We start from the raw sequence: 24,317 nt of genomic DNA on the forward strand, positions 1-24,317 counted from the left end.
AAAATATAGCACTGAATCAACTTACAAACAAATTCAACTTATGAACAATCGCTCAGAACCTAACTCGTTCGTAAGTAGGGGAGCGTCTGTACACATATACACATACACACATACACACATACATACACACATACACACATACACACATACACACATACACACATACACACATACACACATACACACACACACACACACTACACACACACCACACACTACACACACACACACTACACACACTACACACACATCAGTGGCGGTCGGTGCATTTTCTCGTAGCGCCTTCAATCCAACCCCGAAAAACTATTTTATGGCTATAAAACCTCTACTGCAGCTAGAGCTGCAACACATAAAAAAATAATCAATAAATCAATGCACAAAAATGGGGTAAAATCCACTTCCTAGCAGCATTTCATGATTAAATACAAATACTGGAGCTTTTCAGACATTAAAACCAGGCCAGGGGGGCGATTTTCCCGGGAAAAGACAGCGATGAACGTCAATGGCGTACGGGCAAACATTGCCCGAAAATGGGGTAAAATCCAGCCAAAAACAGCATTTATTGATTAAATACAAATACTGGAGCTTTTTAGACATCAGAACTGGGCCCGGAGTATCATTTCCCCGGTAAAAAGACAGCGAAGAACGTCGATACGTCCATACGTGAAATGACAAAAAATGCACTAAAATTTGGTAAAATCCACTTCCTAGCAGCCTTTATTGATTGAATACAAATACTGGAGCTTTTGAGACATTACAACCAGGCCAGGGGGTGATTTCCTCGGGAAAAGACAGCGATGGACGTCAATGGTGAAACAGCAAAAATTAAACTGGGGTAAAATCCACATCCTAGCAGCATTTAGTGATTAAATACAAACACTGGAGCTTTTCAGATATCAGAAACCGGGCCCACAATTGAAATATTATTTAGGAATATAGCCATATTATAATCACCAAAAATTCTTTTTAACTGTACACAATATCCATCCTCCTTTCTTTCTTCCTTCTTTCCTATCGCCATCGAAGCTAATGATGAAAGTCGAGCCTGTCCTGTCATATGTCCAGCATAGTCCGTTTTGAAAATGGCTTTAAATCAACACAACAATATATTTGATGGTGCAGCGAAGTTAGCACACTGAAAGTGGCGCGCACACACCATTTTCCCGGCTGTAACAGGCTTGCTAGCTTCGGAGTTGACCGCCCTTTCTTAATGATGTCCATTTTTTTCTGGAAAATAGCTTTGTGAGAGAAATCTGCAACATAATCCATTTGTTTTTGCCACTGTCGGCCATTGTGGGTGGAGTTTGCGATCTCTGGCTGCGGCCCGCCTACTAGCCAATCATAGTTGGTGAAAGCAATGACGTATCCCAGACAGCAAAATGCTAATATTGTATGTTTAAGGCTTGTATAAGTAACACGCATTGGTTTGTACTGAAAAAAACATTTAATAAAATGGAGAGAATATGCACAGTACTGTATAGAGAGAGAGAGAGAGATTTATGTATTAGAAACTGGCCGAAAGAAGCGATCTAACGACGATTGCAGTTTTCTTATTTTTTTCATCATAAATGATGCGGTAGCACTGTATGGCATCATTCAATTGATTTGCAAACTTTGTGCAACGTTCAATATTTGGGTCCTGCTGCTCGATCTTTCTGTTTAGAAATGGTACTGACGGTCGAACGATTCAATGCCCGTGAAACGCTCACCACTCTCACGCGCATCAAGCTCATACTTGTCAACTTATACGTTTTTCCCGTATTTTATACGTTTTTTGATCATTTCAAATTGTGTACGCCGTATAACAACTTTTGTACGGGATTTTTTTTTAAGTACGTTTTTTGTAAAACGGATCTCGTTTTACGCATTTCGGCTCTAATCCGGATCGTCTCGGTCACTGGTAGCAGACGAAAACGTCATCGTCAACTGCTAATATTGTCATGCTTTAAGCATGATATGCGCACACGCATTCCCCTTTCACACGAAACAGGAAATGATTAAATCATTTCCTGTTTCGTTATTTAAGCAGCTATGAGTCATAGCGCTTGGGTCCGAATACATTCACGGTCGCGTCACGACAACGCGGCGCGACCATAACACTTTTACGTGCACCCTATGTGAGTAAATATGTGCCGCGTTGCATTTGTACGGTTTTCTATTGCTTAATACGGGGAATTCCAATCATTAATACGGGGAGGAATTGGCCCAGGTTGACAGGTATGCAAGCTTCGTTATTATTGCCACTCGTTTCAAATGAAATGGCTTGCCTTTTCCTTGCAACTCCCTCAATAGAAGCCTTTAGCTTTTTACCAACCATATTCAATAATGGATGCATGAGATATTTAATGATACAAATGAAAAAGGTTCTGTGCACACTGGAGATACATTCACGCACTTCCGCATTGCAACGAAGAAGGTAGATGCTGGGTGAGCTGAGCTCTCACAGCGCCAGGCGTCGGTATTAGCGGCGGAAAGAAGTACTACTCTGAAAAAGGCGCGAAATACAAAATTGGACTTATGAACATTTTTCGACTTAAACGCAATTTGCAGACATGTTCGTATGTACCGTTGTTCGTAAGTTGAATGTTCGTAAGTAGGGGAGCGTCTGTACATACATATATAAAAGCGGCTTATATGCGAGTAAATACGGTATGTCTGTCTGTATGTATGTTTGTGTATATATATATATATATATATATATAAATAATATTTTATATATATATATATATATATATATATATTTATAAATAAATAAAAAACACGTATGTGACTTCTTACTTCTGGACAAGAAGTGATTTCCTGCGTGGCATCTGGCTCCATTTGTATATGACCTGTATTCCAATCCCTCTGGCTGATGCAGGCTGTTGAAAAATAATAAAGACTGTCAAGAAAAATTCTCATCGCGAAGGCAAAACTTGATAGACAGTGAGTTTACAGGTTTGATAATCCACTTCTGTCTGGATCCGTCTTTCCAGGTCTTTCGTAGCTGCAGAATGTCCTGGGGAAGGACAAATGTGCGCGGGAAAAAGTTGAACTCCTGTTTTCCATAACGACTTTGCATCTTAGACAAATTCTTCCACAGCCGGTCTTTCCTGCCAATCTGGAACGTTCCAGGGAAGTGGTTCAACTAGGGAGTTCCAGAAAAAGACAAAATGTGAAACAAATGAAATTGTTGTTGTTCCAGAAAAAGGAGATTGTTTTTTCTGATAATAAATTATTCTGAGCAAAGTTATATTGTCACCTTCTGGTGCTCGAGAAGAGTCTTGAAACAATGAGACTTCATGTGGTGGCCCCAACACCCTAACCAGTCGTAGCTTTCTAAAGGATCAGATGCACAATTGCATTTTCATGTTATAACAACAAATAAAAATGAACCAAGAATCTACTTGAGGCAACCTACTGCTGGTGTGTATGAAGTGCGACCTGGCGACGACATGTTTCACAACATTGGGTGTGACAGAGCTAATCTTCCATTTTAAAAGATGCATCTGCTCATCAGGGAGCATTTCCACTGCAGGGTACAGATACAATGAAAAAATATCATGGAGAAAAATTATAAGCTGTAAAATATTTGTCTGTTAAAAAACTAACATGGTCAATTAATATAGTGTAGTCAACATTTCGCCTATCTATCATATGTGATCACCTATTACTGATAAGTGAGCAACACGAATGTCTTGGCAGTCTTTGACAATATAGGATTTGGTCCCAATATTGGATACAAACAAGTATCAGAGCTGCCAACCTCCATGGGCCCCATTTCAGGAGTACCCTTGTCCTATTTCCGGAGTTTTTCCGGAAGGAATGCGATTCACGCAAATTCAATATAAAATGTAAAAAAATAATATAGGACAAATTAAAACAAACTGTTGTTATCATGTTTTTACATTAATTGAAAGATTGTGTTTTTGCAAACAATTGAAAAAGTCATAATGAAAATAAGTTTATCTTTGTGTTTGGGTCCTTCTACGTGCGTTTCATTTTTGGAGATGGCTTCAACATTGTATATTGCGTCGAATACGAACCAATAAAGTTCTGCGAGGGTATGGGTTTCTTATTAGAAGTCTCATCCAAATTGCCATTCAAATTGCCCACCAATTTGCGCTTATCCCGAGCAGGCATACTGATAAGACTTACCAGTAGTGCTGTGTATTACTTCCTTTAAAACAACCCCGGAAATTATAGGATTTGTTTCAAAACAAAAGAGTGGTGGTTTAGTCAGCCTTAATAATACTTACTTCCTTTATGAAAAAAACAAAAACAAAAATGTTATCCCGAGCAGGCATACTGATAAGACTTACCAGTACTGTGTATTACTTCCTTTAGAACAACCCCGGAAATTATAGGATTTGTTTCAAAACAAAAGACTGGTGGTTTAGTCAGCCTTAATAATACTTACTTCCTTTATGAAAAAAATAAAACGAAACTGTTAAAGCGATACCTATGAAATCGATTCCGAATCGATTGCCACGCTGAAGTTGCACAAGAATAATCATTTGTCAGAACTTGTAACTGGGATGATTTACAATGCACTCGTGTTACCAAATTCATCCGGTTTACAGGGCAGTTGAATCAAATGTGGAGGTAAGATGCGGAAGCTGTAGCGATGGTGTGAATTTTGAGGCAGGTTTTGGGGGGACTTCATCCACGACAACGCACTCGTAACCGAACAAACAAATTTAAATGAACTTGGATTAATATATACAGACACACTCAAACATACGTTTAATGTAACATTTACTGAATTCTAATTTTGTTTTAATTTTTTTTACCTTCGTTCTCCGGGTTCGCAGCTGTAGCTGCAGTAGAGGTTTTATAGCCCAAAAATAGTTTTGAGGTTTGGATTGATTCGTTATATACAGTGGTACCTCGACATACGAAGGGCCCGACATACGAGCAATTTGAGATACGAGTAAAATTTTGAGCAAATATTTATCTTGAGATAAGAGACAAATTTTGATATACGAGCAGACAGCGGACGCCCCTCTCCCCGCAACTCCCATGTCTCTGTGGTCGCAACTCCCTCCTGTAATGTGTCTGCGAGCACTGGGCGGAGCGTTGCATTTTTGTGTTTTTTTCCCGTTAGTCAGTGCGAATGGCATATATACTACTTCTCGTTGGCAAGTGGTTGTGCGTTATCCTATTTTGAGGATATTTGTGTGCATTATTTTGGGAACATTTTGAAGGGAATACAAAAGCAAACAAAGCTCGATAGGTTCCTTTTAGTTGCATGTGAAAATCAGGATGGATGCGGGGCATTTAGAGCCAACCCGGCCGGGAGAAGAAAGGTATCAAAATGTAAAACAAAATTAGAATTACGTTTAGTGTAAAGTTAGATAAAATTTATTTTTGAGTGTGTCTGCAACGTAATCCAAGTTCATTTAAATTTGTTTATGTTATGTTACGAGCGCGTTGCCGTGCAGTCAGGGTGGAGGCGGGGCAAATAAAGCCAAGCCGGGAGAAGAAAGGTATCAAAATTTGAATTAAGTTTAGTGTAACGCAATATTAAATTTATTTTTGAGTGTCTGCATCGTAATCCAAGTTCATTTAAATTTATTTATGTTGTTACGAGCGCGATGCCGTCCAAAAAGTCCCCCCCCCACTCGCCCCCCGTGAGTACTAAACTGTGAGTACAGTACTTAAAGTATTTACATTTTTTAATGTATAGATTATATTTAGAAAATGCAGTAATCCCTCGAATATTGCGGCTTCAACTATCGCGACTTCACTACATCGCGGGTTTTCTTCTGGGGGAATTTTTTTTAATTACATTTTTGTAAAAATGTGAAAATCCATACTGAAACTCGCAAGCGGAAGCCACTCCCCTGGCCTTTGCTTGCTACTAGAACTCAGCACTGAAGTAAAAAAAAGTTCTTTTTTTAATGTTTTATTTCTTCTAATCGCCATCTATTGACAAAGTAACACATAACTAGTGGTGTAATATTACTAAAATGTGTTTAATAGAACTAAAATTAGACGGATTTCGCGGAGAGTAGAGCGAGGGACATAGAGGGAGGCGAGTGCATGTGTATATATATATTTTTTTTCTTTTTTCAGAGGGTGGGAACGCATTGATTTGAGATACGATTGAATTGACATACGAGCTTGGTCCTGAACCGCATTAAGCTTGTATCTCAAGGTATTACTGTACACAACAACATGATTCTGATTCTAAGAAAAAAGATTGTCTATTAAGGGAACAATAATAAAGGAATCTCCATCAATAGGCATGCACAAGGTTGCATTGTTCGCAATGAAACAAAAAAAGGACTACATAAATACTGGTACAAACTAAATGAGACAGTGTAAATTAGTGTAGAGGTCATTTATATGAAAATGTAGATTCTATACTTTTCAAAAAAAATATGTATGCTTTGTTTGCTTTGTCGAGGCGGTAAAAGTGGCATCAGAGCTTCTAGTATCACATTAAAGAAAGGAAAATGCGGTACCTCTAAGACAGCAAGAAACGTGTGTGCGTCTCACATGCATACCTTGTTCATTGGCAGTACTAAAATAGAGTGTGGGAGGGATGAGTGGGAACAAGCTGGGAACGAGAGCCGGTCTCTTCTCTTGATTGTCCTTCACTTTCGACATTGGCACTTCAACACTTAAACACAGAGCAAACATCGCTTTCATTTAATAAGTGCATTTGATTCCTCCAAAACATAAAAAATGGATTATGAAATGTATACAAAATACTGAATTGTTTATAAATACAAGGTATTATATGAACCACTTTGACATATTAAACCAAATGTAGTGTTATCCATAGATATGGAAAAACTTGTCCAATCAATAACCAAACCAAAATGACGAGCACTCACATGACGGTCATATACTAGCAGGTGAAGTAAAAACCAAAAACAAGACCAAAAAAACAAATGATAAAAGCCAAGTGCTCTGCTTCACGTTCTCAAGCCAAATTACCCTACTATACATGCATGAGCAAATGCTGTTAGGCAGGGATGGGGGTATGCATGGTAACCTAAATGACCACATGGTATGAACAATAGAGGTTGATCTATCGTAGAGAAGCACCTACGAGTGTTTGGTCGACACTTGTCCAGTTAACCGACAACATTGTGTCGTATAATGCTAGAGAACTTTCCACCGAACTGTGCTTTTTTTCAGCCTTGTGGAACAATGCCCACACAGAGAATAGGTACAGAAACTAATGCATGTATTCTGTATGTCATTGAAAGGGGAGATGCCAATAAAACACTAGGAAAAAATGTATGTATTGTTTCTATGAAAGGCTTACATTTAAACACAAGCATTCATTGTTCTCATCTCCCATCTCATCTCATCTCCCGCTTATCCGAATTCGGGTCGCGGGGGTAGCAGCTTCAGCAGGGAAGCACAGACTTCCCTCTCCCCAGCCACTTCATCCACCCTTTTCGGGAGAACCTCAAGGCGTTCCTGGGCTAGCCGGGAGACAGTCTCCCCAGCATGTCCAAGGTCTGTCCCGCGGCCTCCTCCCGGTGGGACGTGCCGAGAAGACCTCCCTAGGGAGGCGTCCAGGGGGCATCCTGACCAGATGCCCGAGTCAGCTCATCTGGCTCCTCTTGACCTCGAGGAGCAGCAACTCTACCCGAGCCCCTCCCGGATGACCGAGCTGCTCACCTTATCACTACGGCAGAGTCCAGACATTCTGCGGAGGAAACTAATTTCAGCCGCTTGTATCCGTAGCTCGTGACCATAAATGAGGGTGGGAACGCAGATCACCCGGTAAATACAGAGCCTCGCCTTTTTGCTCAGCTCCTTCACCACGACGGACCGATACAGACTCCGCATCACTGCATGTGACAATTGATTCTCACTTTAGAACCTCGCTACACTCTACTGGGCTCTCATTGGCTGTCTGACAACAACTAATTTACATGTTTCGAGATTTTCTCATATACAGTGGTACCTCGTCATACGACCGCTCGTCATACAAAATGCTCGTCTTACGAGGGAAATTTCGATCGAATAATTCGCCCGTGATGCGGTCAAAATTTCGTGATGCGACCAAGCCAGGTGGCCATGGCATTTTTTTTGAATATCTTTCGTGTATAACAATATTTACGAGCAACGGATGAGTTATTCAGACCAGGAAACGCACAACGCGCATGCGCGGGGAAAAGAGGGCTTTCTGGGTAATGAAGTATGCTCGTGCACACAATGCCGACAGGCAATGGCACAATCAATACATGGGTAAGCTCAGCTGCTGCATTTCCTGTTATTTTTATCTAATACGAGGAGTATTATATTACTTCTCGTTGGCTGCTCATAAGAACATCAGGGGCACTGGCTCGCAACAGCATCCCCGGTAGCAACTCTATCATAGGCGCCGTTCGAGGGGATGCAAACACAGATGCTACAAGCTAAAAGGGGGGCGCCAGCCAGTGCCCCCGAGGCTCCCATGAGCAGTGGAGCGATCGCTGATAAAAGACTGCTGCTCGTTGGCTGCTCATGGGAACGTCGGGGGCACTGGCTCGCGACTCCCCACAATAGCATCCACGGTAGCAACTCTATCATAGGCGCCGTTCGAGGGGATGCGAACACAGATGCTACAAGCTAAAGGGGGCCGCTAGCCAGCGCCCCCGAGGCTCCCATGAGCAGTGGAGCGATCGCTGATAAAAGACTGCTGCTCGTTGGCAAGTGGTCATGCGTTATCCGATTGTGAGGACATTTGTGTGCATCATTTTCGGAATATTTTGAAGGGAATAGTACGACAGCAAACAGCCCATCAATAGTGAACGTGAGGGTGGAGTGTTTGTTCCGTTTACGAGTGCGTTGTGTGGAAAAAAAACCGAAGCCCCCCGCCCCTCTCCCCTCGGCGAAATCCGCCCAATTTTAGTTAGATTAAACACTTTATTTCTATTAAACCACTAGTTATGTGTTACTTTGTTAATAGATGGGGAATTAGAAGAAATAAAACATTTTTCCAATCCAATATCCTGTTTTTGGTGTTTTTTCAGAGGGCTGGAACGAATTATTTTTTTTTCCATTCATTTCAATGGGAAACATCCGCTCGAGTTACGAGAACCTCGTCATACGATCTCAGTCTCGGAACGGATTACGCTCGTATGTCGAGGTAACACTGTACTTTTGACCGCTGTTCATCGTCAGGCAGTTCTGACAGTGTTTTTTGTTGAGTTTTCCAAGTGTGGATAAAGCAGCTTCTTCTGGTTTTATCATCATGCATCCCAAGAAAATTACCAGTGCGAATGAAAAGATGTGGTTATCGAGGAAGACATTGGTCGTTGGTCGAGAGCCATAAAAACAAACTCGAGAGTTAATGGAACACTCGGCAATACAGGATGAATATAACGAGAAAGCGGACAAGGAGGAAACAGCGAGCATTGTAACAGCAAAAATCAAATAAATGCTGAAGAAATTTCACGTACTTTCTATCTTCGTAGAAAAAACACAACTGAAAGAGACAACGGATAATGACGAGGATGAGGATGAAGATCTTTGTCTTACTTTAAGACATCTGCAGGAGATCTTCAATATGGCACACAGTTTTCAACAATGGGTCCGGAAGATTGATGACAACATGGTGGGAGCCATTAATTTGGCAATCGTCTTGACAATATCATGTTCTTGTACAAAAGCATATTTATACAAAAAAGAAACAGCGGTCACAACTCCCCATCACCATCTTCCTTGTGCACCGAAAACCTCTCACAAAAGCTCCTTCTGCTTCCCCTACATCGCCTTCTAAAGATTCCATCGATGATTCAATACGTCTCGAATCTGATGAAGAGGACTTGGACTAAAGCTCCCAATAAAACCTTTTTTTTAATCAAGCGGAGAACTATATTCACTGTGAGTACAGTACTTATTTATGGATTGTATTTAGATACTAATACATTAAACTCGGGAGGCCCGGTGGCGCAAGTGGTTAGCGCGTCGGCCTCACAGCTCTGGTTTCATGGATACAAAGCTAAGTCACGTTCTCCCTGCGTGGGTTTTCTCCAGGTACTCTGGTTTCCTCCCACATTCCAAAATCATGCATGATAGGCTGATTTGACGCTCTAAATTGCCCCTAGGTATGGGTGTGAGTGTGCATGGTTGTCCGTCTCCTTGTGCTCTGCGATCAGCTGGCCTCCGGTTCAGTGTGTCCCCCGCCTCTGGCCCAGAGACAGCTGGGATTGGCTCCAGCCCCCCCCCCCCCCGCGACACTAATGAGGATAAAGTGGTTCAGAAAATGAGATGAGAAATGCCTACTACATTACACTCTCTTCATATACCTATAACTAACATTTACCGTATTTTCTCGCATATAAGCCGCCTCCGTGTAAGCCGTACACTTAAAATTGACTTAAAATGGTTGAATTTTAAGATTTCTATCATATAAGATGCCCCCTAATTAATATTTTCACCTCCATATTTATGGTTTTAATAGGAGTACAAATGTGTTACTTTGAAGGGAAAATTTTATGAAAAATAATCGCACGAGGTATTTCTGAAATACTGTAGCAAGCCAAAGGATCGTCTGCTGGATTGCACATTATTTGGGTCAATATCCTAAGTTTACCGTATTTACTCACATATAAGCCGCTTTTGTCGGACAGAAAAAATGATGACTGAATCGAGGGTACGGCTTATATGCGCATAAAAACACGACATGCAAAAAAACACGACATGCAAAAAAACTGCAAATTGATGGCGCCGTGACTCGATGACGTCACGACAAAAATGGCCGCTGCATCAACGTGTCACATCACGACGTAAGCGAATTAAGCAGAGTTTCATTTATTTAAAAATAGAGAAAAGATAAACAGATAAAACGCTAAACAGCATTTATTTTGAAGTATATGAATGAAATTCATGAAAAAAACGTACGTATCTTGCATAAAACGTGGAAGAAAAAAACACGTTCCCGTCATTGCTCGATTGGGACACAGCCGTCTTACGTAGGTCCCGGGCAGCCATTTTACCTAGGGTGCTGACGTATAAACCTAGTTAAACGTGCTTTGACTGGCCAGATGCAAGTGGTTATATGAGAGTAAATATGGAATATGCCTGTCTTTGTAAATGTAAAATGTCAAATTATTCTATTTGAAAAAAGAAATAAGTCTATCTTGACGAGAACCTGATGCTTTTTAATGACAGAAATTACAATTTTCTTACCAGAAGTTTCAGATGTGGCAGCCATATTGGTTCTAATGTCGAAATATCTCGATTCTTTCGATGGTTCATATTACTGGAAGTGTTGTCACTTTTGAACAAGAAATTTAAAAAAAAAAGCGAAAGTTTGTTTTATTTCATAAACACAAATGTACAATCATTTCCTTTCTGTGTTCCGAAAGGGTGTTGCGTGCATGTAGACAAATTCAAAAAGGAAGTAACGTGAGCAGTACAACCAGGAAGTGTGTCCGTAGCGGTCTAGTGTTCACGAAGTCTCTGGGTGCAATAATTGCATGAGATGCACTTTACGCAGGTATCAAGGCTGATATTTTAATGATCGGCCGCAAGACCTTCGATCAGCCTTAACAACTATTGGAATGTGCTAACATGGTAAAAACTACGAACACATCTTTCAAGGCTAATCGCGTCTGGCCAGTCAGAGCACGTTTAACCACGGTAAGATGCGACGCCCTGAGCGAGCAGTGACAGGCACAAGTGAGCTTTTTCACGTTTTATGCAAGATAAAAAAAAATTCTTGGATTTCATTCATAGACGTCAAAAGAATTTTTGTTTATTGTTTTATCTGTTTATTTTTTCTATTTTGAAATAAATGACCGTATTGGCCGCATTGTCTTGCGTTATGGTCTTTCGTCTTTGTCACCTTGGAGTTTCGTGCAAGTCTAGTTTATGCGCATATAAACTGTACCCTGGATTCAGTCATCATTTTTTTGCGACAAATACAGTGGTACCTCGTCATACGACCGTTCGTCATACGGAATGCTCGTCTTACGGGGGAAATTTCGATCGAATAATTCGCCCGTGATGCGGTCAAAATTTCGTGATGCGACCAAGCCAGGTTGCCATGGCATTTTTTTGGCATATCTTTCGTGTATAACAATATTTACGAGCACCGGATGAGCTATTCAGACCAGGAAACGCACAACGCGCATGCGCGGTGAAAAGAGGGCTTTCTGGGTAATGAAGTATACTCGTGCTCGCAAAAGCATCCCCGGTAGCAACTCTTATCATAGGCGCCGTTCGAGGGGATGCGAACACAGATGCTACAAGCTAAAAGGAGCCGCTAGCCAGCGCCCCCGAAGCTCCCATAAGCAACGGGGCGATCGCTGATAAAAGACTCTGCTCGTTGGCTGCTCATAAGAACATCGGGGGCACTGGCTCGCTACAGCATCCCCGGTAGCAACTCTATCATAGGCGCCGTTCGAGGGGATGCGAACACAGATGCTACAAGCTAAAAGGGAGCCGCTAGCCAGCGCCCCCGAAGCTCCCATGAGCAGCGGGGCGATCGCTGATAAGACTGCTGCTCGTTGGCAAGTGGTCGTGCGTTCTCCGATTGTGAGGACATTTGTGTGCATCATTTTCGGAATATTTTGAAGGGAATAGTACGACAGCAAACAGCCCATGGATAGCGAACGTGAGGGTGGAGTGTTTGTTCTGTTTACGAGTGCGTCGTGTGGAAAACAAACCGAAGCCCCCCGCCCCTTTTGTGCGTCTCTCTCTCCCCTCGGCGAAATCCACCCAATTTTAGTTAGATTAAACACTTTATTTCTATTAAACCACTCGTTATTTATTACTTTGTCAATATATGGCGAATTATAAGAAATAAAACATTTTTTTCAATCCAATATCCTGTTTTTGGTGTTTTTTTCAGAGAGTTGGAACGAATTAATTTGTTTCCCATTCATTTCAATGGGAAACTTTACCTCGAGTTACGAGTATCTTGTCATACGAGCTCAGTCCCGGAACGGATTAAGCTCGTATCTCGAGGTACCACTGTACGGCTTATAAGCGAGAAGATACGGATTCTATTCGTACGTAGTCCCATTTAAGTGACTATTCTGTAATATGAAAACTGTTTATGCGGGGTGCATGGAAATGTGTTTAAATTGGTCAAAAAGAAATACATATCAAAACCTGTTGTGATTCAAATATTGCGCTTGGCATTATAACAAAATCAAAAATTCTTCCATATTATGTGTAGCTCTTCTTCGGAGCCATAATTACTGTATTTTCTCGCATATACTGTGGTCAAATAAATATTTAGTCAACCACCAATTGTGCAAGTTATCCTACTTGAAAAGATTAGAGAGGCCTGTCATTGTCAACATTTGTAATCCCCAACCATGAGAGACAGAAAGTGGAAAAAAAATCACATTGTTTGATTTTTAAAGAATTTATTTGCAAATCATGGTGGAAAATAAGTATTTGGTCAATACCAAAAGTTCATCTCAATACTTTGTTATGTACTCTTTGTTGGCAATAACGGAGCCCAAACGTATTCTGTAACTCTTCACATGCTTTTCACACGCTGTTGCTGGCCCATTCCTCCATGCAGATCTCCTCTAGAGCAGTGATACTTTGGGGCTGTCATTGGGCAACACGGACTTTCAAGTCCCTCCACAGATTTTCTATGGGGTTCGAGATCTAGAGACTGGCTCGGCCACTCCAGGACCTTGAAATGCTTCTTACGAAGCCACTCCTTTGTTGCCCTGGCTGTGTTTGAGATCATTGTCATGCTGAAAGACACAGCCACGTCTCATCTTCAATGTCCGTGCTGATGGAAGGAGATTTTCACTCAAAATCTCTCGATATATGGCCCCATTCATTCTTTACACAGATCAGTCGTCCTGGTCCCTTTGCAGAAAAACAGCCCCAAAGCATGATGTTCCACCCACATGCTTCACAGTGGAAATGGTGTTCTTCGGATGCAATTCAGTATTCTTTCTCCTCCAAACTCGATAATCTGTGTTTCTACCAAAAAGTTCTATTTTGGTTTCATCTGACCTAACACATTCTCCCAGTCCTCTTCCGGATAATCCAAATGCTGTCTAGCGAACCGCAGACGGGCCTGGATGTGTACTGGCTTCAGCTGGAGCCCCAGATCGAGGGAGATTATCAGTAGTCTTGTTTGTAAGTCTTCCATTTTCTAATAATTGCTCCCACAGTTGATTTCTTTACACCAAGCGTTTTACCGTTGCAGATTCAGTCTTCCCAGCCTGGTGCAGGTCTACAATTTTATCTCTGGTGTCCTTCGACTGCTCTTTGGTCTTGGCCATAGTGGAGTTTGGAGTGTGAGAGACTGAGGTTGTGCACAGGTGTCTGTTATATCGATAATGAGTTAAAACAGAAGCTATTAATACAGGTAATGAGTGGAGACCTCGTTAGAAGAAGTTAGACCTCTTTGACACCCAGAAATCTTGCTTGTTTGTAGGTGACCAAATACCGTAATTACTCGAATATAACGCGCACTCGAAAATAACACGCAGGTAATTTTGGGCCAAAAAAATCTGGAAAAACGCAGTACTCGAATATAGTGCGCACCTAAAATTTCCCGCTGACGAAAATCAGAAATCTTACCTTTTTTTCTTCGTTTCACGATTGTTTTGTTCAAACAAATTTATTCATTAGAATCCTTCAAATGAAGAGTTCCTCTCTCTCTTTGTCTGTCCTCTCATACATCTCTTCGTTGAGAATCCTATCAACGTCCACGCTTCCTTCATCCACTTCCTCTTCCTCCCACAACACATCATCCGATTGGCTTTACGAGATGACGTAAAATCCGTGCGTCAAAGTGAGTTTGACAATGCTTTTTTCGATCGAAAATTTGTAATTTATTTTAGTTATTGATTATAACACTGAACTGAGAGAGGGTGAACTGAGACGGGTACGAGGCTAGAGGGGGGCAGTGGTGGTCTCGGCTTTACGAGATGACGTAAAATCCGTGCGTCGGCTTCACGAGATGACGTAAAATCCGTGCGTCGGCTCTACGAGATGACGTAAAATCCGTGCGTCAAAGTGAGTTTGACAATGCTTTTTTCGATCGAAAATTTGTAATTTATTTTATTCAATTCAATTTCAATTCAATTTATTTGGCAAGAAAAAGCACCAGGCTAAGGGCCATGTAACAAGACAAAAAAAAAAAAAAAAAAAAAAATTAGTTATTGATTATAACACGCACCCCCAACTATTGGAATTAATTATATAGCAACAATCTGCGTGTTATATTCTAGTAATTACGGTACTTATTTTCCACTCTAATTTGGAAATAAATTCTTTAAAAATCATATCGATTTTCTGTTTTTTTTCAACATTCTGTCTCTCATGGTTGAGGTTTACCCATGTTGACAATTACAGGCATCTCTAATCTTTTGAAGTAGGATAACTTGCACAATTGGTGGTTGACTAAATACTTATTTGCCCCACTGTACATTGCCCCCTCTATAAACCGCACTCTTAAAATTGTTGAATTTTACAATTTTACGCGTATAAGCCGCCCCCTGATTCACAATTTCCCCCTCCATATTCATGGTTTTAATAGGGAGTGCAAATGTGTTACTTAGAAGGGAAAATCTTAAGAAAAATAATCGCACGTAGTATTTATAAACTAGACAACGCATAAACTAGACTTGCACGAAACTCCAAGGTGACAAAGACGAAAGGCCATAACGCAAGACAATGCGGCCGATACGGTCATTTATTTCAAAATAGAAAAAATAAACAGATAAAACGATAAACAAAATTTATTTTGACGTCTATGAATGAAAACCAAGAAAAAAAACTATCTTGCATAAAACGTGAAAAAGCTCACTTGTGCCAGTCACTGCTCGCTCAGGGCATCGCATCTTACCGTGGTTAAACGTGCTCTGACTGGCCAGACGCGATTAGCCTTGAAAGATGTGTTCGTAGTTTTTACCATGTTAGCACATTCCAATAGTTGTTAAGGCTGATCGAAGGTCTTGCGGCCGATCATTAAAATATCAGCCTTGATACCTGCGTAAAGTGCATCTCATGCAATTATTGCACCCAGAGACTTCGTGAACACTAGACCGCTACGGACACACTTCCTGGTTGTACTGCTCACGTTACTTCCTTTTTGAATTTGTCTACATGCACGCAACACCCTTTCGGAACACAGAGAGGAAATGATTGTACATTTGTGTTTATGAAATAAAACAAACTTCCGCTTTTTTTTTAAATTTCTTGTTCAAAAGTGACAACACTTCCAGTAATATGAACCATCGAAAGAATCGAGATATTTCGACATTAGAACCAATATGGCTGCCACATCTGAAACTTCTGGTAAGAAAATTGTAATTTCTGTCATTAAAAAGCATCAGGTTCTCGTCAAGATGGACTTATTTCTTTTTTTCAAATAGAATAATTTGACATTTTACATTTACAAAGACAGGCATATTCCGTATTTACTCTCATATAAGCCGCCCGCGCGTATAAGCCGCACCCTGAAAACTGCCTTGAAATTTTTGAATTTTACAATTTCTAGCCTATAAGCCGCCCCCCTGATTCCCAATTTTCACCTCCACATTCATGGCTTTAATAGGGAGTACAAATGTGTTACTTTGAAGGGAACATTTTAAGAAAAATCATCATGAGTGGTATTTCTGAGATACTGTATGAATCAAAAGCACATGATTAGGGTCAATATCATAAGGAAGCTAATATCAATAATTTCAAATTATTTAATTTGAAAAAAGAAATAACTATCTTGATGAGAACCCAATGCTTTTTAATGACAGAAATTAAAATTATCTTACGATAAGTTTAAGATGTTGTGGCAGCAAAATTGCTTCTAATGTCGAAATATATATTTTTTTCGATGGTTATTACTGAATATTACTGAAATTGTTGTCACTTTCGAACAAGAAATTAAAAGAAAGAAAAAATCAAAGTGGAATTTTGTTTTATTTCATAATCACAAATGTACAATCATTTCCTTTATGTGTTCCGAAACCGAAAGGGTGTTGGCTGCATGTAGACAAATTAAAAAAGGAAGTAACGTAAGCATAACCAGGAAGTGTGTCCGTAGCGGTATAGTGTTCACCAAGTCTCTGGGTTCAAAAATAGCATGGGATACACATTATGCAGGTATGGAGGCTGCTAAATTAACGATTTATTTTGAAAATATTGTCGCGGATGCAATGATTCTCGCTTTAAAAGCTCACTCCACCACATAGTGGGCTCTCGTTGGCTGTCTCACAACAACCCTCTATTTTCTTTAACCCATTGTCTGCTTAAACCTGCTTGGGGAAGCTGTGGCCGAGTGCCACGACCTGAACCGCAGCCTACGGTGGGTGAAATTGTGTCGCGGGGGCACGCGCTGGGCCCTGTGGTCAGTAATACGGACGTTGACAAGTTAGTTGGTCGATGTGCACCAAAACGGATCTTGAGTAAATGGAACGCTCGGCAATACACGAGGAATTCTACAAGAAGGCAGCTGGAGGAGGAAGCAGCCACCCTTGCAACATCACAAATCAGAAAAAAACGGGGGAGAAACGAACTTTCCGACTTTGTGGAAAAAGAATCCTGAAAGTATTCACGTGCCTACATTGACGACATTTGTCTTCTGCATTTTAGAAACATTATTAAATGTCGTCAAAGGCAATCGTCTTTGTATAGTTTTTTTGAAAATGTTCGTCAACCAGCACTGCAGAAGCAGGTAAGAACCAGTAGTGACTTATAAAATGGGTGTAAAATTAAATTTCAAAGAAATCATTAAACATTAATGCTTTTTATTGATTAATGTTGTTGTTTCAATTCTTAATGATGTGTTTATTAAATGTGTTTTCATGTTTGTGTGCTATCTCTATGTTGCATTTTAACACGGGTTTGTATATATACTTGTTATTCATTTTGTGACATTAATAAATAATTTTATGATCATTTGCTCTCATTTTTGTGTGTTCCTCACATCTTTCTTACAAAAGTGGGACATGTTGACCAATTTTAAAGGGTTTAGTTGATAGATGTGTGAGGATCGTGGAACGAATTATAGAATTTACATATAAAATTCACCTCTAGTTCCGAAATTTTCAAGTTACGAAAAAATTTCTGGAACCAATTTATTTCGTAAGTAGAGGTATGACTGTAATTAGCTGGGATGGGTTCCAGCCACCTCCTCCCTTTGTTTGTGTGCATGTGCAACGGGAAGTCTCACCCAGACAGGCGCACATGTGACAGGGCGGATGAAGTACGACTGACAGATGATGACTCCAAACAATCTGATGAAAAATTAAATAAATAAAACAAAAATGAGCCTGCAAATTGTAGACAATGTGACAAAGCTCTCAACAATAGTTTTACCATCATCACTGCAGGCATTCTCTAAATCATAAGGCAGCTCCTCCTCACTACAACTGCATTCTATCAGCATTACACACTCCGAGCTGGATGACAGAGTACAAGATAATATTAGTGTTGAAAAACAATCACTATTTACTGTCAGTGTATATAAGTGGGCTGAAAGCAAAGAGCCAAAGGGAGCATCACACATTTTAGTCAATCTTAAAACTAAAGAAAATGATTTATGGATGAGGTAGCTTTATTAATTTAGACAAAAAACGATTTCATGACTTCCTGAAATATGGCATCAATAGCAAGCACCCTCCAAACATGATAAGTATGCTAAAATGCCTGTAACTGTGTGTGCAAATTATGGTTAACAACTACAATAAATGCTGGAACTCTGTCATTGCCTGCCAATTGAGGTTTTATCCAAGTAAGTACTGACTTGAACTTTGGAACAAGACTAAATACTTAAATATTTCATAATACGTATAAATCATTGCCCTCAAGTCAGTGGTGTAAAATACGTACTGAGCATCTCTTGCTTCACAGTGAGGAGAAGTGGAGGACAAGAATATAGATGTGACGCAGTCAGTTTGTGTCAGCTCTGTCAGTTTTATGTCATCAATCTTGGTCACTAAGCCCATTCGAGCTCCTGAAGAGAAATACAGTGGTTGAGTTTGAGGATCATGTATGAAATGAACAAACACTGTTCTAGTTCTTATTACCGGGGAGTTTTATATCTGGCGGTCCATGTTGTTTCTTTTGTGCTGGACTGTCAATGAGGACATTTGACATGTGACCATTGAGCTTCCGACATAAAGTTTCATTCATGTCCAGTGAACTTTCAGGGAATTTCATATGTGCATTCACTCCTCCCCCCATTAAAGGCTTAACACTAAAAAGCGGTGGGCAAGCACCTATGACTTGAAGAGGATTGTTTATCAGAGCTAATTTAGCATCTCTGTTTTGTGTTTGACTGAACTTTGCGACTGAGTTCCGCTTTTTGGAATAAATCACCGGACGAATCTTGCTCATTTCAACTTGGTCCTTGAAGCTAGAGATATCCTTTCCCATCTTCTCATCTTGATCTTGACAAGGAATAATGCATATACAAGGCACTGATGGTGAGGAAGAAAGTTCTGGAGCTTCAGGCTGAGAGGACAAAAAACAACAAAAAATAGCTTTTAGATCAGATACATCCGTTCCTTCGATAACAAGTTTCTGGGGTCGTGTTTTGCTTCATTATTCAAAGAAAATATTCAAAATATGTCTATTTCTATGTGATTTCTGTAAAACTCTAAATCCACCCGTCCTGTTTCGAAGGTGTCTAAGCAGGATTCCAAGTTTGGTGGCCACTTCCGTCTGAGAACGCTCTGCTTTAATACCCCAATGGTACTTTTGATCAATTTTTAAGTGACCTCTTGGGCTTCTGAATTTAAAATGTGAAAACATCCTGAAAGGGTCACATACGCAAGTCAAGTCACATAACGTAGTGATCAAAATAATAAGCAGTCCAATGTGAAGAACCAGATTAGTCCATGTTTTCAGTTAATTTTTTATTGCTACGCAACAAACAAGTGTACCAGTAGGTCCAGTAAACGTTCAGAAAACCAATCAGACCCTGCATTCATGATATGCACACTCTTAAGGCTGTGCAATTCGGCATTATTTTGGGGGGAAAACAGGTGTAAATAGAAGAACTTCAGGGGTGGTATTGGGGATCTTAAAACGGGTTGGAACGAATTAAAGTTTTTACAAGTGATGTGTCTTTATTAATGAAAAATCCAAGTTAGGAAACCACTTCTGGGACAAATTAATTTCATATATAGTATACAGAATAGGTGCCACTGTATATCCATTTCTAATTCTTCATACCTAAACTTATGTTATCAAAAGTTTAAGTCCGCGGACACAGTACATTCGGGTAACAATAGGTAATGACTTTTACAATTTATTTGTCCTAACGTTAGGTAATTTTCTAAATATTACGCTAATGCAGTTTTGTATTCACTGAGGCCTTCATTCCCAAAAGTTGAAGCTTTTTTTGTCATTTTCTGAACCGCTTTATCCCCATTAGGGTCGCGGGGAATGCTGGTGCCTATCCTAGCTGACTCCGGGCCAGAGGCAGGGGACATCCTGAACCGGTGGCCAGCCGATCGCAGGCCACGAGGAGATAGACAACCATTCACTCTCTCAATTGTACCTAGGGGCAATTGAGTGTCCAATCAGCCTACCATGCATGTTTTTGGAATGTGGGAAGAAACCGGAGTACCTGGAGGAAACCCACGCAGAACATGCAAACTCCACACAGGTGGACCGACCTGGATTTAAACCCAAGACCCCAGGGCTGTAAGGCCGATGCGCTAACCACTCATCCGCGGGGCCACCCTAAGTTGCAGCTTATGAAACCAAACTACATCCCATTCAAGTACCGTATTTATTCGAGTATAACGTCCAAAATTTTGTACCAAAAACCTGAAGCTAAGTTCGAGTGAGTGTTATACACGAATCCCGGTGAAACACTGCCCTCTACCAGTGAAAAAGTCCCCTCTGTAGCCGTTATGTACAATGGGAGACGTAGAACCTGTCTTTGTCCGCCAAAGATGGCGACAATTTACCTTCTTTTACAAAAGCCAGCCCTCTCCAAATAGCCTTTAGCAAATTTATAGGATAATATAGAGTTGTAAAAATAAAAAAAAAGTTGCTCCAGGGAAACGAGTCTGCCGGGGGAGCGCTATACTTGCTAAAGAAGAATGGAATCAATTGTATGGAGAATCTGATGATCAATCAGACTTTGAAAAATATTAAATATTATGATGAATTAGACTTTAGGGATTTAAAATTGTAGATTCAATTTGAGAATTGTGTTCATATTGGTAGAAGTTTGTTTTACCAGGTTTCCATACCATTTGTTGTGAATAAATGTTTTGTTATGGTGACGTGTTCAACATTTCCCAGTAACCAGTACTGGTGTAATCCTTGGTGTGAGCTGAGAAAAACTAAAAAAAAAAAATTATACAAATTTTTAGTCACAAATTATGGGTGCGCGTTATTCTCGAATAAATATGGTAATGTGAAAAGAAGCGGCAAAATTGTTTTGATCTCACGTTACAATTCTCTTGCAAGTTATGATTTTAAACTTTTAATATTACTGTGAGCCACCTGATTTCGTTGCAGGCTAGCGTGGGATCGTTTCCCGCTGGTGGTATGATTGGGCATGCAAATGGTTCTGTCTCTGTGTGCCCTATGGCTGACTGGCACCCTGTGCAAGATTTTGTAAAGCTTTACCCCGAAGTCCGCTGGGATAATATCCAGCAACCCCCCGCAACCTTTGCGAGGATGAGGTACGGAACATGAATGACTATTACTGTGCAAGTCTTATTTATTAGAATACAAGAAGGGGGCCCCGGCTTTGCCGGGCCCACCTGGTTGTTTAGAACAAAAAGACTATTGTTGCACTATTAAAAAAAATCTGTTTTGAAAAATGGGTTAGATGAGAAAGGAAAATTTCAGTTACACGCATAGCACAGCAAATGTGTATACAATTATGTACAGGTATGCTACAGAAGTTCAGCACTTCAAATCAATCAAGCAAAATGTACGAGTATATGAGAAGCACTTCAGCAGTTCAATTCAATCAAACCGAAGCATCAGTAGGATACCAAAACAGCCCTAGCAGCTGTCGCTGATTCAGCCATTCGGCCAATGTAAATAGCACGCAGTTCCTCAGTCTCATCAGCCCGAGCAGCTGCCATAGCCTAAGCGGCTCTTCGCCGGCCATTTCTACCCTGAGCGTAAGTCTGACCAGCCCCAGGAGCTGAAGTAGCCGAAGACTTTTTCTTACACCTGACCATACGAACCTCCCTATATTCTGCGAGCCCCATAGCTGATTTTGCCACTGCTAAGTCCACACTCTCAGTAATAGGCATCTGAGCATGGTCGGGGCTATGTAACCATGATATAGATGCAGAGTCTTGAGCTCCTGCCGAGGTAGAAGCCTCGCCACCACTTTGGAATGCAGAAGATTGCGCAGAATCTTGAGCTCCCGCCGAGGTAGAAGCCTCGCCACCACTTTGGAATGCAGAAGATTGCGCAGAATCTTGAGCTCCCGCCGAGGTAGAAGCCTCGCCACCACTTTGGAATGCAGAAGATTGTGCTGCCATCTCGTTGCGCTTCAATTGTTTACGCTTTTCCCAACTCGATACGAAATGAGAAGTCCTCTTTTTTGGCATATTTGGTGAAAATTACAGTGCAAACGAATGTGAAGTATGCAAAAAAGGAATGTATAATATATACAGAAGCAGGAGTATGCCTTTTAGGAATAAGTATGGAAAAGTGACGGTCAATTTCAAAAGAAAGGCTGACAAATTTTACCTATTTAAGTAATGTTTGGGTGTTATTTTTGGTAAAACATTGTAAAACAAAGTGAAAATATGACAAAAATAAATACATAATAGCGGTCCTGTTGCGTAGTCCATGCAACTAACTTAAACAACCACAAGAGAGCAGCAAGCTAACATATTTAAGGTCAGGCATACTCATCGATAATACTTGCAAATGCTCAAAGCTTGAGTTTACACACTTAGAGAAGGTAAAGAAATTTAATCACTCGTCTATTAGGATTCGACAGCCGTTTCTGGCCACCATGTCAACTCTCTACGATGCAGGGTTTGGACAAAGGTAGCGTGAGAATGTTAACATAAAACATCCACCCATCCATAAATTACGCTTCATCTATTCCATTTCAAAACAGTTTTTTTTCCTGTTGTGACGGAAAGACTCGGCGAGACACGATGGTGCTTGACGCGCTGACCCAAGAGGCCTTTCCACGTCATTTACAAACGTAATTTAGGGAAGAATTTCCGCCAGCGAGTTTCCAGGTGCGCGCACACACTCACATCCATCCGTACATCACGGTTTACAGTTGTGGTCAAAAGTTTACATACACTTGTGAAGAATATAATGTCATGGCTCTCTTGAGTTTCCAGTTATTTCTACAACTCAGATTTTTCTTTGATAGAGTGATTGCAACAGCTACTTCTTTGTCACAAAAACATTCATGAAGTTTGGTTCTTTTATGACTTTATCATGGGTTAACAGAAAAAGTGATAAAATCTGCTGGGTCAAAAATATACATAGAGCAACACGAATTAGCAATTTTGGTGACTTAGAAAGTTGTGTCAATGAAATGAGCTTCATAGCATGGCCTCTTAACTTCATGTGAGTGATTATGAGTGACTACAGCTGGTGACTTCACTGAGGCCATTTAAATAGGGCTCATTGGATGCAAACGCCCACAAACGCTACAATGGGAAAGTCAAAGGAGCTCAGCATGGATCTGAAAAAGCCAATCCTTGACTTGAACAAGTCCGGAAAGTCCCTTGGAGCCATTTCAAAGCAGCTGCAGGTCCCAAGAGCAACAGTGCAAACAATTGTTTGTAAGTATAAAGTGCATGGCACTGTTTTGTCACTGCCACGATCAGGAAGAAAATGCAAGCTATCACCTGCTGCTAAGAGAAAATTGGTCAGGAGGCTGAAGATTCAACCGAGAATCACCAAAAAGCAGATCTGCCAAAAATTAGAAGCTGCTGGAACACAGGTGTCAGTGTCCACAGTCAAGTGTGTTTTGCATCTCCATGGACTGAGAGGCTGCCGTGCAAGAAGGAAGCCCTTGCTCCAAAAGCGGCACCTTAAGGCTCGACTGAAGTTTGCTGCTGATCACATGGACAAAGATAAGACCTTCTGGAGGAAAGTTCTGTGGTCAGACGAAAAAAAATTCCAGCGGTTTGGTCACAATGCCCAGCAATATGTTTGGAGGAGAAAAGGTGAGGCCTTTAACCCCAAATTCACCATGCCTACCGTCAAGCACGGTGGTGGTAGTATTAGGCTGTTTTGCTGCCAATGTAACTGGTGCTTTACAGAGAGTAAATGGGATAATGAAGAAGGAGGATTACCTTCAAATTCTTCAAGATAACCTAAAGTCATCAGCCCGAAGATTGGGTCTTGGCCGCAGTTGGGTGTTCCAACAGGACAATGACCCCAGACACATCAAAAGTGGTAATGGAATGGCTAAAACAGGCTAGAATTAAGGTTTT

The 24,317-nt window shown here is 40.7% G+C and overlaps 1 protein-coding gene across 8 annotated transcripts in view; it reads right to left on the reverse strand.

Annotated features, from left to right (window-relative positions):
- ttll4 (tubulin tyrosine ligase-like family, member 4) overlaps positions 1-24,317 on the reverse strand; it is a 58,700-nt gene that overhangs the window by 29,560 nt on the left and 4,823 nt on the right. For 5 of the 8 annotated variants that reach the window (XM_077617064.1, XM_077617066.1, XM_077617063.1 and 2 more), the window contains 9 exons: positions 18,948-19,374; positions 18,751-18,874; positions 18,238-18,320; positions 18,092-18,155; positions 6,492-6,607; positions 3,401-3,511; positions 3,242-3,318; positions 2,936-3,127; positions 2,779-2,861 (listed from right to left, as the gene is read on the reverse strand). In XM_077617064.1, the coding sequence (XP_077473190.1) occupies positions 2,779-2,861; positions 2,936-3,127; positions 3,242-3,318; positions 3,401-3,511; positions 6,492-6,607; positions 18,092-18,155; positions 18,238-18,320; positions 18,751-18,874; positions 18,948-19,374 (1,277 nt within the window). Of the gene's footprint in view, positions 1-2,778; positions 2,862-2,935; positions 3,128-3,241; positions 3,319-3,400; positions 3,512-6,491; positions 6,608-7,261; positions 7,619-18,091; positions 18,156-18,237; positions 18,321-18,750; positions 18,875-18,947; positions 19,375-24,317 lie in introns of those variants that run through there. The other 3 variants (XM_077617069.1, XM_077617070.1, XM_077617067.1) reach the window with 3 other exon arrangements.

The sequence above is a fragment of the Stigmatopora argus genome, chromosome 13 (assembly GCF_051989625.1).
Source record: "Stigmatopora argus isolate UIUO_Sarg chromosome 13, RoL_Sarg_1.0, whole genome shotgun sequence".
Lineage (NCBI taxonomy): Eukaryota > Metazoa > Chordata > Actinopteri > Syngnathiformes > Syngnathidae > Stigmatopora > Stigmatopora argus.